Below are 17822 nucleotides of genomic sequence, written 5' to 3'. Positions count from 1 at the left end.
GCATTTAATCAGTTGCACGTGTTTTTATTTGAAATGCATGCATCCTTACTGTGAGCGGGGTCGCCTCTCCACAGATTTGATCCGTAATTTGTCCTGGCAGAGTCCTGTCTCTATGGATTGGGAATATATTTGATTTCATTGCGCATTGTTTTAAATTCCAGGCAACACACTGATTCTAGTCTGGACTGACTCAGACAAACTTGATCCATAAATGAGAAATGATGGACACCAAACCTGTGCTATTCAATGTCTTACACTAACAAAAAAAAGTCTTTAGTTCAAGTTTAGTCAAGTTAAAGACAGTTTTAGAGAAATTCTTTAATAGCCAAGTTTCTTAGGCCTGTGAGTAGTTTGGGAATCATGGTTCTGCAAAATATAGCCTAACTAATATGGCAATGAGTCTTTTAGATCACTTGGTTTTCTGTTTAAGTCGTGGGCTAAACACAACGGAATCTGGCCAACCTGAATTTAAATCAGGCTAGAAATTTGCATATTATTTTATTTCCAAATTTGTGAGTGACAAAAGCATTTTTTTATGTCTGGGAAAATTGTTTTGAAATATGTTTTTTGTAGTATCCTTCATCGAATCGCCTGAATCATTGCTTTCTTTATACATCTACTTTTCTGAATTGAGCTATATTATTTTGAAAGTACTGGCTATTTTCTGGCTACTCTACACACAAGCAGGAAACTGATCGCAGTATCTGGCAACCCCGTTTCCTGGTGCGCTGTTTACGCATAGGTCTTGTAGTAGGTACCACGCGTTGCGCACGAGTTTTTCCGCGTCTCTCTTGATTCTTTTGGATTAAACCTCGATTTTTCACATTGCAATACACCGTTTTCTTGTTTTAATGTTTGAGCATCTTGCATTGGAAACTGGTTTGGAGTTTATCGTGCGCGCAACAGGAAGAAACATCATTGCGTGCGGTTTGTGGATGCAGTGCACGGCTGAAGCGTTGAAGTGAATGCAGCGAGCAGTCTACTACAGCCTATATATCCTCTCCCAAAACAACAGCGCCATCCCTGGAAGCAGAGAGACCCTCGCTCCCGGTGGATAAAGGGTTAAGGATTTTGTTAGGGTCCTTTATTGGGCGCTCGCTCGGTTGCCTCTTCCTCCATTGAAGTCGCCATGAACAAATGAATTCGCGGGGAATAAAATATCTCTTCCATAAAGGAGAACGTGTGCTGTGTTTCGAACCTGATCCCACCAAAGCCAAAGTGTTGTATGACGCAAAGGTGAATTGTGCAAGATAAATCGTGCTATTTTTGTGATTTTTGCACATTTTACGCACAATTTAGTTACATTCTCCAGCTGGGTTGTTGCTGTACGCTATGTAAATGCCACTAGCGACTGTTTAATTTAGTTATGCAACGTTGTGCCATAATGATGCGTTTTCTTATCTGTTTCCGGGTAACATTTAGATAACATTTATTTACGTCAAGGATGATTCAATAATTGCAATGTTTATGCAGCTTCCAATCATTCAAACTAAAACTTGCACATGCGTATTATCGTGCATTTGTTTTATAATTGCAATTATAATTTTTATTGTACAGTTATCTGAGAACTGGAAATAGTTTAGTTTCATTTATGACCTTTAGAAAGCGCGCCAGTATAAACAAGTTTTAAACAAATGCAAAGACTTGACGCTAGCTTGTATTCGCTAGCTGTCTATTTTACCCTTGAATTAGCTGCTATTTTCTGATTTAACAACATAACGACACCACGAAATGATTCACGGATGGGTTAATAAATGGTTAGGCCATGCTTGCAAACTATTACAATGTTTTTATATATTTGTCAGTAAAATTACGTCCATTCGTGCTCTTTTTGTTAATGCTAAGTGATGCTAACAGGCTAGGCTAGGCTAGTCTGTTTACATTTTGTTAGCCTGCAGTGGTGCGCACGTTATTACTGCTTTAGGTTATAAATTGTACACTGCACTAATATATTCTTAATTTCAAAAGGGTGAGTTTTAAAAGGAAGTGTATGTTATCAAGTTTGTTCGCATGAGATTAGCTTTAATAGGCATAACATGATTTTTTTCTATACACACCAGTTTATTTAAACCATGTGCACACAGTATTTATTTACTAACTGTATTGCTGGGTTTCAGATGACATCTCAACATTCTTTTGGTCAATAAGAAATACATTTAATACAGATGGGGGCTATTAAAATGAGTATTGCGAAAATGCATTTCTTTGTTGTAATACAGTGAGTTCTTTGCTTTTGTCAGTAATAGAAACCATCAGGTTAAACATTTGTGAATTTAACCATTGGATATTTCATGGCAAAGTACAATGTCATCAGTGAGGAAAACTGACTTGTCCCCCATCTGGGAGTATGACATCATCACACTCTAGAAACTGAAAAGCACCAATTGTCTTTTGTTTTTAGGTTCTGGATGTGTTGATTGGTACAGACGAACATGGAAGGAGAGTCCCCAAGTACTTGATTCATTTCAATGGTTGGAATAGAAGGTAAGTGGCAAATATTTGGTTGAGTAATTTCTAAAATAAATCTCTTTACACCATGTTAATCATGTTTTATCTGTTGCAGCTGGGATCGCTGGGCTGCAGAAGATCATGTCCTAAGTGACACAGAAGAAAACAGGAAATTACAACGTAAATTGGCTCGTAAAGCTCTAGGGCGCATGTAAGGGTTTTATATTGTTACGCACTATTCTAAATAAAGTTGTAGTCCTTTAACTGGTTAGTCAGTTAGTCAGTGGTGCCTTGGTCAACCAAATGTTGTATTAGTCAAATAATCTTTCACTGGGGTTATTAAGACTTAAATGGACATAATAGCATGGAGCATGGAGTGAGTTAACATTTTTGTGTATTTGTCTTTCAGTCAACTACTTATTAAATTACAATTAACATATTTGTATTCATAAATTGTTAAGAGCTCTAAATGCTTGTTTTTTGTTACAGGAAGAAAAAGGCATGGGCGAAGAGGCGCCGTCGTCAATCTGGTTCTAAAACTGTTCTGAAGACTCTGCCTAAAGAGGAGGACAGCGACGATGCGTGTAAGTAGGGATGGGCGATATTGTCAGTATATAAAGTTTTGCATTGTCCCGATAACATTATTCCAATGATATTTTAACAGTGCATCAGGAATGTGCTAAAATGTCTCATGTTTGAGTTTGTTTATTGCACAAAATGTCAATGCAGTATAAGATTTATCATTTAAGGAATGAAATACCACTTTATACTCCTGTTGGGAGTTTTAAAAAAAAATGCAGACAGACTTCACATTTTGTATTTATTATGAAACTGTGTTAAAATATTAATACTGACTATACTATAATATTGTGTGTGTTTTTCAGGTTTGATTTCTTCTTCCTCCTCCGACAGCTCAGACGCAGACGATTCTGACCCTGAATCTTCAAATAGTGGAGATAGCGCTTTCTCTGAGGATATCAACAAAATGGTAAGCACTATTTTCTTTATATCATAAAGCTATAGACATAATTCACATCACTCTACACCTTACCCAAATCTTACCCACTTTCTAGAGGGTTGAACCAGACATCAGTGTAAAGCGGGAGTGTGAAGAAAAGGCTGTCCATGTTGATATAAGCATCCCTGATATTCTCAAGAAAAAACTGGAGGATGACTGCTTTTACATCAACAAGAGAAAGAAGGTACAACATTTAAATTCAAACTTAAAGAGGGGGTATTATTTAAATTAACTTTTTTTAGCTTTCGGCCATGTTATACTGTTGTTCTCTCATCAAAAACATGTCTGCAGTGGTTTTCTGAATCATTCTTGTATGTTTCCGTTATCTTGCCGTCACTCCCAGGCAATTTCAAACCCTACATATTTTTAGGTATATAAGACTACAACACCTGACTCAGACCACAAGCGTATGTAACCAGGAAGTACTTTTGAAACTGAAAGGAATTTTAATGCAGTGGTGTAGGCAAATATACCATTTTCAAACTAACAAAAAGTAACATGGTGATCTAAATATGCTGTTTTTAGCAATTAATACCCCATAGAAGTGTAATACCCCCTCTTTAAATAATTCTTAATGTTTGTGTATTTTTGCTTGATTTCACTAAAACTTGTTATTTCCTCTCTCTTGCCTTTAGCTGGTGATGGTGCCATGTCAGACAAACGTTGTGCACATTTTGGAGTCTTATGTCAAACACTTCGCTATAAACAAAGCCTTTATGGCCAATGAGAGGTACAGACGACAGCAGGCCTCCCAGAACACTGTCCCACAACCTGTCTCTCCTGAAAAGAGGTAAGGGAGACCTGGTGTAGTTTTGTTTTAGACCGGGTTTAGACTTAGTTTAGTTCCGGTTTTGCACTGGCTTTGCACTGGTTTAGTTATTATTTTCTTATTTTCCAGATTAGTGTATCTCCTTACTTTTTCTTGGTTAAGCCCTGATTTATGCTTAGTTTAGTTTAGTACTGATTTTAATAATTATTATTTTGTAACCATTTAATCTAAATGTCACAATAATACACTCCTCCAGATCTGAGTATAGATAAAGATGCGAAAAATACTACATTCTTAATACCACAGTTTAGATACATTGATTTCTTCCTAGCGCTTGCTGACTACTAAATAACTTTGTAACTTTGTGATTTGTTGCTAGTGAGGACCTGTGTAAAGAAATGGTGGATGGTCTGAGGATCACGTTTGACTTCACATTACCCATGATCCTCTTGTATCCATGTGAACAAGCGCAGTTCAAAAAAGTCAGCTCCTCGCGACTCTTCATGACCATCAACGAAAACTCTCCTTCCTCCAGCAAGTATGTATTTCATAATGTATAAAGTACACTAGAGAATACGCCTGTCACCCCATTGAAGTGCTGATATATCTTGCTGATGAAAATATAGGCCATAAAGGATAATATTGATCCTATATTATGCCACTAGCACAATAACCCCAAAGCAGGATTCTCGCAAAAAACGACTCCAAATGAACATTGTTGAAAAACATGACCTGCAATAAATCAATGGCACACTTTTGTACTACGTTTGTATCGACAGTGAATAATAGAAGTAATTTATTCAACCATTTATACCTCATCTCATCCTAGAACAGGAAAATAACAAAAAGTTCCCCACTAGTACAAAGAAAGTATCCACATTAAATATTGACACCAAAAGCTATTGTTCCGTCTTTCATATTCATTTGCGTTTTCAAGACTGTGAAAATCAGGTAATCTTTGTTACCTGTTTAGTCCATAATGGAACCTTTTCCCTATTGCCTTGTATTTTGTATTTGTTAATAAGCTATAACCATCATTTAAGCACCATTCACCCTTTCATTTTCTGCTTTTTACCCCAGTGTTCAGAGGGAGCGGAGTCCTAGCCCTCCAGTACACAACCCTCCCACTCCTCAGTCCACAGACAGTCAGCCTGCGCTCAGTGATGTCTCCACTGCAACGCCCACCACTGCCACGACTGGTAACCCCACCCCCAAACGGCGGAGGCACCCTGACATGGACTGCATCAACTTCCAGAGCCAGAGCCTGAGACGCTCCACCAGGAACACATCAGGAGGGGACCGGCCAGCGGAGGGCAGCAGTGGAGGTAAGAGCTGTGTTTTAGATCATGATTTTGTCAGGATTGTGGAAGGCAAAATTAATATTGCTAAAGCCTAAATAGCATGTTTTTGTAGAGTGCTTAAGGTCTAGTCAATATTAAAATATCTGGTATTGCAGTATGATGCAGTGATTTTGTAATTCTCATACGATATGTCTGATACTGGTATCTGTATTGGATGCTGATCCAGGTATCAGCTTGAATCAGATTTGGTCGATACAGAGACAAGACTCAGCTGCAACGTTAGCAGAGGCAGCTGCATGCAGAGAACGCCCAGAGTGGCTTAAACAGGAGGAGGAGGCTCTAAAACAGCTAAAAACATTATTAATGAGCCTTAAGAGTGAAAAAGAAACTTTGGACAAATCGGCAGAGGTGGATGTGCAGAGCCTAATGGTTAACTTGTTTACATAGGTTAAGTATCCATGTGCTTCAGGCAGGCCTGTCATCTTGTTGAGGCCTCAAACATAATTAATGTAGTTAAAAACATTGTCTTTAGAAACAGAGAAATTAAACATCACCTAATGTCATTGTTATTATATATGTACTGAAGCTGCCTTATTTTTTTATTTATTGTATATTTTACAATATTATGCCAAAGTATGAGGCTATATTTAAGTAGGTCTTTTCATATCTGGAACCTATTATAATATACTATAATACTTTTATTCAACTGTGGTTAAATTCATCATGGAATACTTCATTATTTATCAAGGCACACCCAAATTTCTGTAAATAAAATTATTAAAAATGAAAAGATCGGTTTTGGGAATTGCAAATAGAAAAAAAAATGAGCCAAAAAAACGTATCAGGACATCTCTAATTTTTATGTCTGATATTTTAGGTGGAGGCAGTGCCACAGCGTCTCCTCAGACAAAACGCAGAATTGTTGACAGTCCAGCGCAGCCCAAGTTCTTCCTCAACCTTGACAGGAGTAAGTCAAAACAAAATAAGTCTTACTGTAGGTCAACTACAAACAATTCTACCTCTGGTTATTAGTCCAGTTACCTGAACATTAACCTGACTGTATGTATCCTTTTAACAACACAAATGTTTTTAGATATTTGTCTTATTACAGAAAAGTGAAATGCCTGAAAATATACTTGTTGTTGTGGTCTGTCACAATTTTGTGTTCTATGGTTAAATGTACTTTTTTACAGTATGTTTGGACAATAATGTTCAAGATATAAAAACATATTATTGGGTAACAATCCATAAAACATATTCTGGATTTGAAATACTGAGTCCTTTCTTCCTATTGTTGACAGAATAATAAACACTTTTTGGACAATATATTGGCCCATCATAACATTCTGAGCTGTAGTAACCACTTCTAACCAATAGATGATGCCAGACCACTTCTTTACCATCCACTAACCTTCACTAAGCTTCTACTCTACAGATTGTTGTCATTTTATTTCCAATCTCTCCTAAATTTACGCCTTTATCCCTCTTTCCCCCAGAGACTCCTGTCCACAGTGGTTCGTCCTCTCCGTTGCCCTTGACGCCGAACAAAGAGCGCGCTGGTCCCTTCTACGGACTGGAGAGCCGGAGAAACAACGAGCTCAATGAGGTGATCAGACTATTACAGCCAGAGCCCCATTAGTCCAAGGACACTGTGTAACTAATGCTATAGTCCAGGGAAATGCATAGTCTGTAATGTAAGAAGATCGTTAAACTACCGTAAATTTCGGATTATAAGCCGCTACTTTTTTTCCACGCTTTGAACCCTGCGGCTTTTACAGCAGTGCGGCTTATATATGGAATTTTACTGGATAACGGACCCTGGGGGGCGCTCTCTAGCTGTAAACGTAAAAGTGAGACAGACGTGGGGAAAGATTCTGCTCTGAAGAATTCACTAGTTTTGATTTTGAACGATCATTTTGCGCATCATGAAATGGATATGATGCAGTTTTTAAGATAAAGAAACAGAAAGGAAACAGAGCAGGGGTCGGCCTTTAACACGCAAAGAGCCATTTGGACCCACTTTCCACATAAAATAAAACACTGGGAGCCGCAAATACTTTTTGACATCTAAAATGAAGATAACACTGTATAATAACAATAATGTAACGGAATAATGTAGGTTTTACTTTCACGGACAAGCCTTCTACACGTGGCAGATAAATATGGCAAAAACAACTTAAGTGCATTAAAAAAATACAACTCACCAAACCGCTGCATCATGCATCGCGCTGATTATGTGATTATGTCTACTCTACTCCGCAGTTTCTTTAAAAAAACAACAACAAAAAAACTCGTAGCGTATCGTTTAATCCCAGGTGCTTATTCTCCATGTGCCAAAGCAGTTTTGAAGGTTTCATTGCCTTATTTGCTTTTCCCGTATGTTACGCAGAGCGGACTGTGCGCGTGAGTCACCTGTAGCGACAAACCCAGATTTTAAGTAGGCATTGTCTGTTAAATTTATCTTTCTTTTTCTTGGAGGTCGTAGTCTCTTCTTCTGGCTCCTCAGTTGTCCTTTTCCCCTTTGTTAAAAAGATCTCCAAAGACTTTTGTTTTGGCTCATTTTCACTCGCTTGTGGCTCTACTTTTGTGCGTCGTGTCTGATGTGTTATACGTGATACGTCACCGCGGAGACAAGAGCAGATAATATACTTGCTACTACATCAAATAGATTTCTGTGGCGATTTCCAGCAGGATTTTCATGATACATCTACGGACGAGCTTATTAGTGTGTCATTAGGGACGGGCCAAAGTTGCTCCTGACCCCTGTGCGCACAACGTCTGAAAATCAGGGCTCTTTACGCAGGACTGTGAGCTGTGTCTGTGTTAGTTCCCAAGCCACGCAGAGCCGCAGTATGAGGCGGAAAGAGGCGCATACGGCTCCGGAGCCGCGAGTTGCCGACCCCTGAAATAGAGCCACTGCACGTAAGCTCGACATCAATGAATCCAACTTGGTCAATGTAAAAAGACGACAAAAGTTTTCAGAGGAAATAAAAGCAGATTTTCCGTGTTGGTGCAGCTTTATTTTCTAAACCTGCAGATGTGTTCATCCCGTGTTGTTGTCGTGTTGGTGCCAATTTTCAGGCACAGTTTAAAAAAAAGCGTGTCGGTGCACCGTCTTTCTGTGTAAATGTCTCATGTTACAATATGAAAACCTGCGGCTTTTATTCAGGTGCGGCTTATATATGTACAAAATTGATTTTCTCTTCAAATTTAGCTGGTGCGGCTTATATCAAGGTGCGCTCTGTAGTCCGAAATTTACGGTACTCAATTTATATTGGTGAAGTTTATAATTTCACTTCCTGATTGGACACAGCCAGCAGATATGACATGGCATGGGTAGAGGTCATTTCATAACTATTACCTAGCAACCTCTATTTTTGTCCTTCTTTGTGTGTAATTTGTATTCTGATTTAGAATTCAGTGCTCAAAAATACAATTCCTGAAGTTTTGTACTTCTTGACTTTTTTTCAACAACCTGCCACTTGTCACTGATGTAAAACTATGATAAAGGTACTATCCCGTCAAACCGAGTCGTAATTGGAAAACTATGAAAACCTGCCGTAGACTTGGTTTGGTCCTGTTCTAGTCTTGGTTTAATCCTGCTCCAGGTTTAGTTCCAGGTTTAGTCTGGTTAGGTCCACATTTTGATTTGATGTGTGGCCAAGTGTTATCACATCCTACATTTTGTGAATTTATCTTCAGTGTTTCCTTATTTACATAAAATACTAAAGTTATTTTTTGGAGGTGGTACTTTTGAAAAGACTGGGTAAAGCAGTTTGCACTTAAAGTAATTAAGTGCATCTGCCATGTACAAATAGGCCTGTCATGACAACACATTTTGAAGTGCGATATAAGTAAATCTAGACAATAAAACTATAATATTGAAACCAAACCATGACGCACAATTATCCCCCAAAAAAACTACAAAATTGTTACAAAATATTAACTAACAAATAACAGAACGCAACACTTAAGTACAGTAGTTAATGTCTATAATCTTCTAGAGCTCAAATCTCATCGTTGTACAAAAGAAAATACCCAAATATTTCCCATTAGTGCAAAGAAAAAGTAGCAAGATAAATATTGAACCCTAAAAAGTATTGTTCCCTCTGTCATGTACTGAATGAAAAGTCAATAGTTGTTATCATGGCCTATGTACAAAGCTAACTTTTCGTATCAATGTATTTTTCAGTCCAGTAACTCCATGGCTTTGCTCCCTTTTATGACTCTTTGCTCTATTGCGCAGGTTTTGAGCTGGAAGTTGACTCCTGATAATTACCCAATGAACGACCAACCTCCTCCACCATCTTATCTCTACGGATCACAGCACCTCCTAAGGCTTTTTGGTAAGTTTAATTTCACATTTGAGTCATATTTCCTGTCATTTTTTAAAGGTTATTGTACTTTATTGAACCATTTTGTGTTTTTAGTCAAACTTCCTGACATCCTTGGAAAGATGCAGATCCCAGAGAGGAATTTGAGGGCTCTGATCAAACATTTGGAGCAATTTCTCAGGTAAAAATATAATGTACAAGGTCAAACTTAGTATTAAAGATGTACTGTGTAACTTTTCTACCAACGGCTTGAGTTCATAGAGATAGAAAAATTGAACACCATACAGGGAAACATTCCAGGCAAAGCAATGACATCAGAAATATTACATAGTGAGTCTTTATTTTTTTATTTAATTTTTTTTAGATAAAGTCATGTACAGATAGTTGGAGTGTTAAAGTAAGATTTGAAAACATACAGATTTTGGATGACCAGCATGCATAGATTACATCATAACTTATGAATAGCTTTGATGGTTCATTAAGCCTAAAAATAGGTTGATTGAAATAAAAAAAAAAACATTACATAGAACTATTTTTAACTTATCCAAATGAGGCATCAGTAATATTGCATCGTAATTTTTTTAATTTGGAATACTAAGGATTTATATGAATCACAGCAGAGAGGAAAAGGCATGGAGTGAGTTAACTGGAGTTTTGAGAGTGACTGGACTTTCACTTATGGAGATGCTGTTTATGAGTGTATTTCTGTATAAATGGCTGTTTTTCTGCTAGATCCTAATTTTGAGAGTTTTTCCCGCACCACCTCCTCTTAGTCCATTAATTGCACAGGGCATATCTTTAGTCAATTTCTTCAGTTGCTACAACCTAGCAGACTATCGCAGATCGGGCAGCAAGATGAATCACAATTGAATACAAATTTGAATGGATGCAATTAGCAAATCGCAAAGGCTGCAACTTTTTAAGTACCATAATTTCCTCCAAACAACCAACCAAATCTCCTGTGTTGTTCTCCATGAAAACTGCTAAGCCTGTAGTTTAGATCTGTGCAAAAATGTTCTGAAATGTGATTCTTGTATTCGTTTGTCAGTTCATATATATTGTTTTTGTCAATTCTTCTGGATGTTTAAAATGAGAATTTTGAACGGAATAAACATAAATCGCAAATCTAATCACAATTTCAATTAGATATTTTTCTCCAATTGCTCAAACCTAAAACCACACATATTTCAAAACTAAGCCAAGGCATTAGAAGTATACAGTCTATGATTTTTCCAAGTATAGAGAGAGAGGAAAAGAAGAGGGAAAGTGAAAAAGAGGAAGAGAGATAGAGGAGAGGAGCATGTGTCCGTGTGCAGTGATGAGCGTTACACAAGCACAGTCTAATCTTTAAATCCTCCGCAGCGATCTTCAGTTCAGCCGGCCCCAAACCTCAGGGATTTAGGTCCCTGCAGCCTCTAATCAAACATCTGTAGTACCGCCACGGGCCACTAGGCAGCGCTCTGGAGCAGGGCAGAACAGACAGAGAGAGATGGCAGATAAATGACAACATTGTATTATTTGAAAACAAGACAGACATGAATATGGTAAAGCTCGTTACAATAGTGGACTTCAGTATTTTTCCTCAAAGTAGACTGACGTTTAAAGCTACAGTATGTGACACTTAAGGACAAAAAAAGTTAAAAAAAAAAAATAAAAAATTGTTTCTGTTTATTGCATTGAAAAATGTAGAAAAACTGTTCTTACTGTTTTTACTGCTAGCGTGCTTGCATCTCCATAAAACCTGACTGTTATTTGGCCTGGAGGGAGGGCCATCACCTGCTTGTTTCCATGGAAATGTTGCTCCTTTGGCTATAATCTTTCTCAGTATGGCTTTAAACGTATCCATCTCCATGGAGAATGTCCCATTCCAAGTATGGTTTAACTTTCTATTTTTACTGCACCTTTTCTTGCAGGTGACATGCCACCTTCAGAAAGTTGCATACTGTACCTCTTTTTAATTTTGCAAAAAAAAAAACACGTTTGTTCTTATGATCATACTGTTACTTAAATAATCACAATTTTCAATTAACTGCCCCAGTCCTTACATCCCTAGTTGATAAACATGCCCTTTAAACTTCCTAATTAAGAACAGTAGCATGAGTATAACCTTCCGTACCACTTGAAGCCCTCTGTATGTGAACCATGAGTTTCATTTCTGCACTGACAGCACTTTATTGAACTCTGCGTAGGACATCCTTTTACGTAACCACTGTCACTGAACAGTAAATCAGTCGTTTCTCATACAACATAATGGGGCTGCCATAGAAACTGTGAGTATAGAGAATTTAATCCCATCTTGGTTCAAACTCCCCATCTCTCACACAGCCCTGAATGTCATAACAAATGTTGTATATATTACAATAGAAAATATTACCATAAATGAAATGCTCTTTATGCTACGGACATAACCTTACAGTAGTAGGGTTCCAGTTAAATCTTTTACTAAATTAACTATATTGTAAATTAACAAGAAACACTTAAGTTAGTTTGAATGAATCACAGATATGTTAAAGTTGCACTATGTAACTTTTTCTGCTGGGATATCTGCCATCTTCTTGTCTCTATGGAGATGTTATTGTTTTGCCTGTGTGGCATTAGATGCATCTTATCAAACATGGCCTAGTCTCAGAACTCTTCTAATGAATGACTTTCTTCCTGAAATCTAAAAATATTTAACATGCTCATACCCAGGGTCTGGCTAAAACAGTCGTCTATTGGGAAATTGTTCACACTTTTATCTTGAAATCAAGTGGCAGATTGCGCCAAACTGATTGATGTGAGGGAAGTGCAATGCATTCTGGGACTTGGGCTCAGTTAGTCTTTTTTTTCCTTTTGGCCCTCCTGTCTTCTTTTTACTATTCATAAAAATGGCTTTAATCTATCTAATGCAATTTTTAATAATGTCCATGCCAACTATAGGGGACTAAAATATTAACTAAAGTCTTTTTGTCAGTTCAAGACACTTTGAACAGAATCATATTATTAAAACATAAATTGCAAATCGAATCACAATTGCAATGCTTGTCCGAAAAATCACTTTTATGTTTTTCCTAAATTGTTGAGCCCTAATTTCTGCTGGCAATTAATTCTATTTTTTGCAATGATACAATTTAGTTTTTAGCCCGTTAAAGACCCCTTCAGTGTAATCAGAATGACTGTGTTCTGTGTTAGCTGGTACTCTTCCAAACGTTAGCGCCAATGCATTTCAATGGGGGAGTTAGTGTTAGCATCAAAATTAGCATACATGCTAACAACCACACAGTAAACATTTCTCAAATTGAAGGTTTTGCCATACAATAATGCCCCAAAAATATGGATGTTAGATACTGACTAGAATTACTCATTGGCAAATGTAACAAACATAAACAAGAGCCATTGTCTCCTCCATCTACACATGTCAAAATGAATGTTTTGATTTAGTCGTCCTGTTTAAATGAACGAGATAAAACGTTAATATCCGTACCACGCTGCGTGCCCCAGAATTCTAAACACATTATTCCTAGAAGAGTCTACATATCTGTACATTTCCTTATCATATTATTAATAAGATGTTTGTTATTTATTGTCACTGCGTTGCACTCTGAGTATAATTTGTTTGCATTGAGATTAGAAGGGCCCGTGGAGCCAAGATGAGATGGCAAGATTTAGCGGATTTGGCCCAGTTGCGGATACTAAGAAGATCCAGGATTAGTTTTTCCTCACTACTGATTAGATAGAACAGAACAGGATAGGCGGAGCGCATGGGGAGAGCGGGGCAGGGTGGGGGGTATATTCACTTGTCCCATGAACACTGGTTCGTTCTAATGTCCCGCGACTTATTGGCGATGCTATAGTGAAGTTAGATCCCTTATACGTTGATCTATATGTCTGGTAGAGGGCACATGCTGTTGGGATTAGAGCAGGATGAAGCTATGCGATATCGAGGAAAGTTCACTTGGGAGATTGTCAGTTTGTCATCATCGGTTTTCAAAGTGTGGGCCACGGACTACTAGTGATGCATAGGGGAAGTATATTAAAACCTTTTTCTTATTACTTAGCTAATAGTGGCCAGTCTCTCTTGAACCAACCTCCTTTAGTTCAGGTGTAAATTCTCTCTTAAGTTTTTAGTTTGGGCTGCAACAAACAATTATTTTAGTTGCTGAGTAGTCAGTGATTATAAATTACCAGTTGATTTTAAATCTACTAAAAGAAGAAAAAATATAGCACACTTTCTTTTTTTTATAATGTGAAAATAGGACTAAAACCTTCTAGCTAGAGAATATTTATGGTCATGTTGCCATTCACGTTTTCTCAATTTAATGCAGCTGTCTTCTCAAATACTGATTTCTCCCACCCCTTTCTACTATTGGTCAGCCTCTGTGAATGACAACTGGATTTAACCAACCACAGTAAAGTGTGAACTTGAAGTGGGGAAAGTGTACATAAAGTGTACATAAATCATGAGAAGAAATGTGATCTGCCTCCAAGAAAATTGTGATTTTTTTTTTTTTTTTTCCATATTTCCCATTCCTAACTTAACATTTTACCTCAATACAGGAGCAGATGAAATATTAGCACCTTCTTCTAGCAAAGTGTACAGACTAATTTCAGGCCAACTAAGACATAGAAGTATTTGCAAGACACAAGTTGTACTGCAGGAAAATATCATGATTAAGGTGACATTGAATTGTGATTCAAATTATTGCTCCAATCAACCATTTATTTTTGTTGCCTTTACAAACATGAATCACAAAACATTACTAATGAATGACGATAAGTCTCTTTACTCTACAACTTTACTGTACACAATTTCAAATAAGCGTGTTTTTTATTAACTGAGTCATATTGCGTCATCCAAAGTTGTAAAACCAGAAATGCATACTGTGTTGCTGGATTTCAGATGACATCACAATATTCTATACGCCAATAAATATTTAATACAGATGAGGGCAGCTGAAATTGATATTGTTAAAATCTGGCCTGTGCAGTACATTTATTGTGCAATAAATACAAGTTCTGAAGTGTAATCGCTAATAAAAATTACCAGGTTCAACATTTTTATTTTTTATTCACATATTTCATGGCAAAGTACAATGTAATCAATAGGTCTGGCTCAAAGTCTGGCTCTCGCCCCGCATCTGGGACAATCTGAGAACCAGCAGTATTGCTGGGTTGCAGATCAAGACGTCCCAACACTGTATGGGCCAGTAATATTTGATACCGATGGGGGAGCAAAAATGAATGTTAAAATGCTGATTTTGGTATAAAACAGAAGGTTCTTGGGTCTAGTCACTAATATAAATGATCAGGTTCAACATTTGCCATGAAATATTCCATAGGTACAATGTAATCAATCAATCAGTAAATTATTGACACTTCCCATAGTTGAGCAGCCTTTAGTTGTTCTAAGTACTAAAACTATATATACAAGACCGGATACAGGACTTTTCACCGATCTCTCTCAAATGTCTCCTCTCCTCCTCCTCCTCCTCTCCATTCCCAACCCTCCCATCTGTCTCGTAGGTTTTTGGCCGAGTTCCATGAGGACTTTTTCCCTGAGTCTGCTTATGTGTCTGCGTCGGAAGCCCACTACAGCATGAAACAGCCCAGGCCAATTTACTGAAACATTTGTTTCCATTTACAATGCCACTCTCACTTCCTGACCCCAATGTTTTTCTGGATCCAAAATGGCTGCCCAAAGTCGGATTTCTTCTTGCATTCCTGACTTGTTCCGCTTGTTGCTGACCTGTTGGGAATTCTCGTTTTGTTGAAGCTATCTACTGCTTTGCTACTACTACTATTACTACTGCTACAACAAAAATAACTGCATTTTCCAGAAGAACTACCAGTGCCTCTTCAACGATGCTTATTCTTCACTTGGACATCGAAATCTAGATGTGCTAGCTTGATATTTAAGGCCAACTGCTAACTTGGAAGAACATTTTTGCCAATACATGCCTCAATAGTAACAAAAAATGTTCTAAACAATTCTGGAATTTTTGCTACTTGGCCTCCTTGCTACTAACAACCATCTTTAGCAAGCAGGTTTTAGACCATAGAAATTTCTATTAGGATTTTGTGCATTTCTTGCTTGATATTAAAGGCTAAATGCTTGCTTGGATCGGCTGTTTTGACAATACACACTATTCTAAACAAGATTGCTATCATTTAGCTTAGTTACTTCAGCTACTTTGCTGATTTGTTCACCTGTAGCTAGTAGCAAGAAGGCTAATTCAGTGTTACCTCTGCTTTAAGATTAGCCATTTTTAGCAAGTAGTTCAGACAATAACATTTTGTCTATAGTTTGCTAAGTTTCCATGTAATCCTGTTCTGTGCATGTCTTCCGAAAGCTAGATTTGACGCTGCAGCCTAGTATGAAGTTCCTATTACAATTCATTTAGTTCAATAAGACAACACACAATATAACAAATGCTAAAAATATTTGTTGTTTATGAAAGAGTAATTTGTGCTTTTTAATGTGTACATTTGTAAATATTCCAGATACTTGAACAGAGAATAGACATTATAGTGACTTTTGGGAACATTTCACTGTTAATGACAACTGAAGGTTTTGTTGAGTATTTTTGTCAATAAAATATTTTTTTCTAAGATGTACCTTTTCATTACATATACATTTTTCTAGTGACATTAGCAGTAGGTGTTTTAATTTTAATTGGTTGAAATAATGTGTTATGCTTTATTGTATTTTAAACACTATTTCCTTAAATGTGGATATACTTTTTGAACATATTGGTAAGGCAAGTTTATTTGTACACAAAGTAATTAGAAGTTCTTAACAGAGTAAGAAAGACATTAAAAATCACAATACAAACAAATCAAAACATAAATAACCATCATAAGATTAACATTAAAAGCCTTGAGCCTGGATTTAAACATGGTCAAAGTAGAGGCCTGTTTTACATCTTCAGGAATAGCATAAGAAAATGTGCTGATGAACATTTTAATTTGTAGCAATATTGGTTTACAGCAAAAAAAAACATGAGCAAAAAAAATACATTATATAAGAACAGGAATTAATAATTAAAAGTCACATCTGTAGCAATGAATCGTACCTACTCCTGTACATTTAAGCCATTTCATACAGTCATTAAGATTTTTTTAAAAGTGTGTATGACAGGTTTTCATCTTTTTCTGATTATTCTTAATCGGTTAAGTAATAGTTTTTGGGGTAAAAAATGAAGAAACCTACAAAATACAGGAATTAGCCATGGATTCTAAAATGGAACACCTCTACCTGTATCAACACGGAAAATTCCATCCAAAATGCAGGGATAATTTACACACAAGGAAGACATTATTTAACAAAATAATATTGTTATTTTTATTTATTTTTTTTTACATCATGGCGGCTGTAGGTATAACAGTTATGGAATTATATCTATGTCATATCTGCTGCCCATGTCCAATTCATAGACTGTATAAAGAAGTGGACTAAGTGAGTGTGACGTCATCCAAGCTCATCGAGGCTCGCAGTTATAGGGGCGACTTTGGAGCCAAGTTTCGGCCATGAGTATCATAGCAACCAAAGAGCCAATCCAGAGGGAGGCTGTTGAAGGTTCCTACCCGCATCGCTGGTTTAGCAGAGAGTGGGCACTTAGCAACGCTGTCAATCAAACCTGTTGCTAAAGCTAGCAGGAGCGACCTTAGGGAAAGAAGACGCCTGATTTGTCTATAATTTTCTGTTCATATCTTGATTTACAGACACAACAGCAACTAAAAAGTACCAGGATCATGTAGAGCGGGTCAATCTGAACATTTTAAGATCAAAATGACGAGCCTGACAACAGCAGTTACAGAGAGAGGGGCGACAGTTTTCCAATGTAAAGTGAATTGCAGCCAGAGTCAATGGAGCCAGAAGTGCGCCCATGCTCACTTCTTAATTGGAATGCAGTGGCTAGTTAGGTATGTCCATTCATATATATATAGTCTATGGGCCAACCAGGAAGTAAAAT

The 17822-nt window shown here is 37.2% G+C and overlaps 1 protein-coding gene across 2 annotated transcripts; it reads left to right on the top strand.

Annotated features, from left to right (window-relative positions):
• Positions 1 to 689: 689 nt before the first annotated feature.
• On the top strand, positions 690 to 16462 carry LOC117383076 (male-specific lethal 3 homolog). Of its 2 annotated transcripts, XM_033980291.2 has the most exons (14): positions 690 to 1236; positions 2402 to 2484; positions 2564 to 2659; positions 2938 to 3032; positions 3333 to 3436; positions 3522 to 3650; positions 4102 to 4256; positions 4615 to 4773; positions 5316 to 5560; positions 6414 to 6503; positions 7033 to 7142; positions 9783 to 9882; positions 9967 to 10051; positions 15373 to 16462. In XM_033980291.2, the coding sequence occupies exons 1-14, from the start codon at positions 1138 to 1140 to the stop codon at positions 15470 to 15472; spliced, it is 1650 nt and encodes a 549-aa protein (XP_033836182.1). In that variant the 5' UTR covers positions 690 to 1137; the 3' UTR covers positions 15473 to 16462. The 2 variants fall into 2 exon arrangements, with proteins under 2 accessions (XP_033836182.1, XP_033836183.1); XM_033980292.2 differs by lacking the exon at positions 6414 to 6503 and having other exon boundaries at positions 741 to 1236; positions 15373 to 16456.
• Positions 16463 to 17822: the final 1360 nt, after the last annotated feature.

This window comes from Periophthalmus magnuspinnatus, chromosome 2, assembly GCF_009829125.3.
Source record: "Periophthalmus magnuspinnatus isolate fPerMag1 chromosome 2, fPerMag1.2.pri, whole genome shotgun sequence".
In the NCBI taxonomy this organism is placed as follows: domain Eukaryota; kingdom Metazoa; phylum Chordata; class Actinopteri; order Gobiiformes; family Gobiidae; genus Periophthalmus; species Periophthalmus magnuspinnatus.
This window is presented reverse-complemented; position numbering and strand designations above follow the sequence as displayed.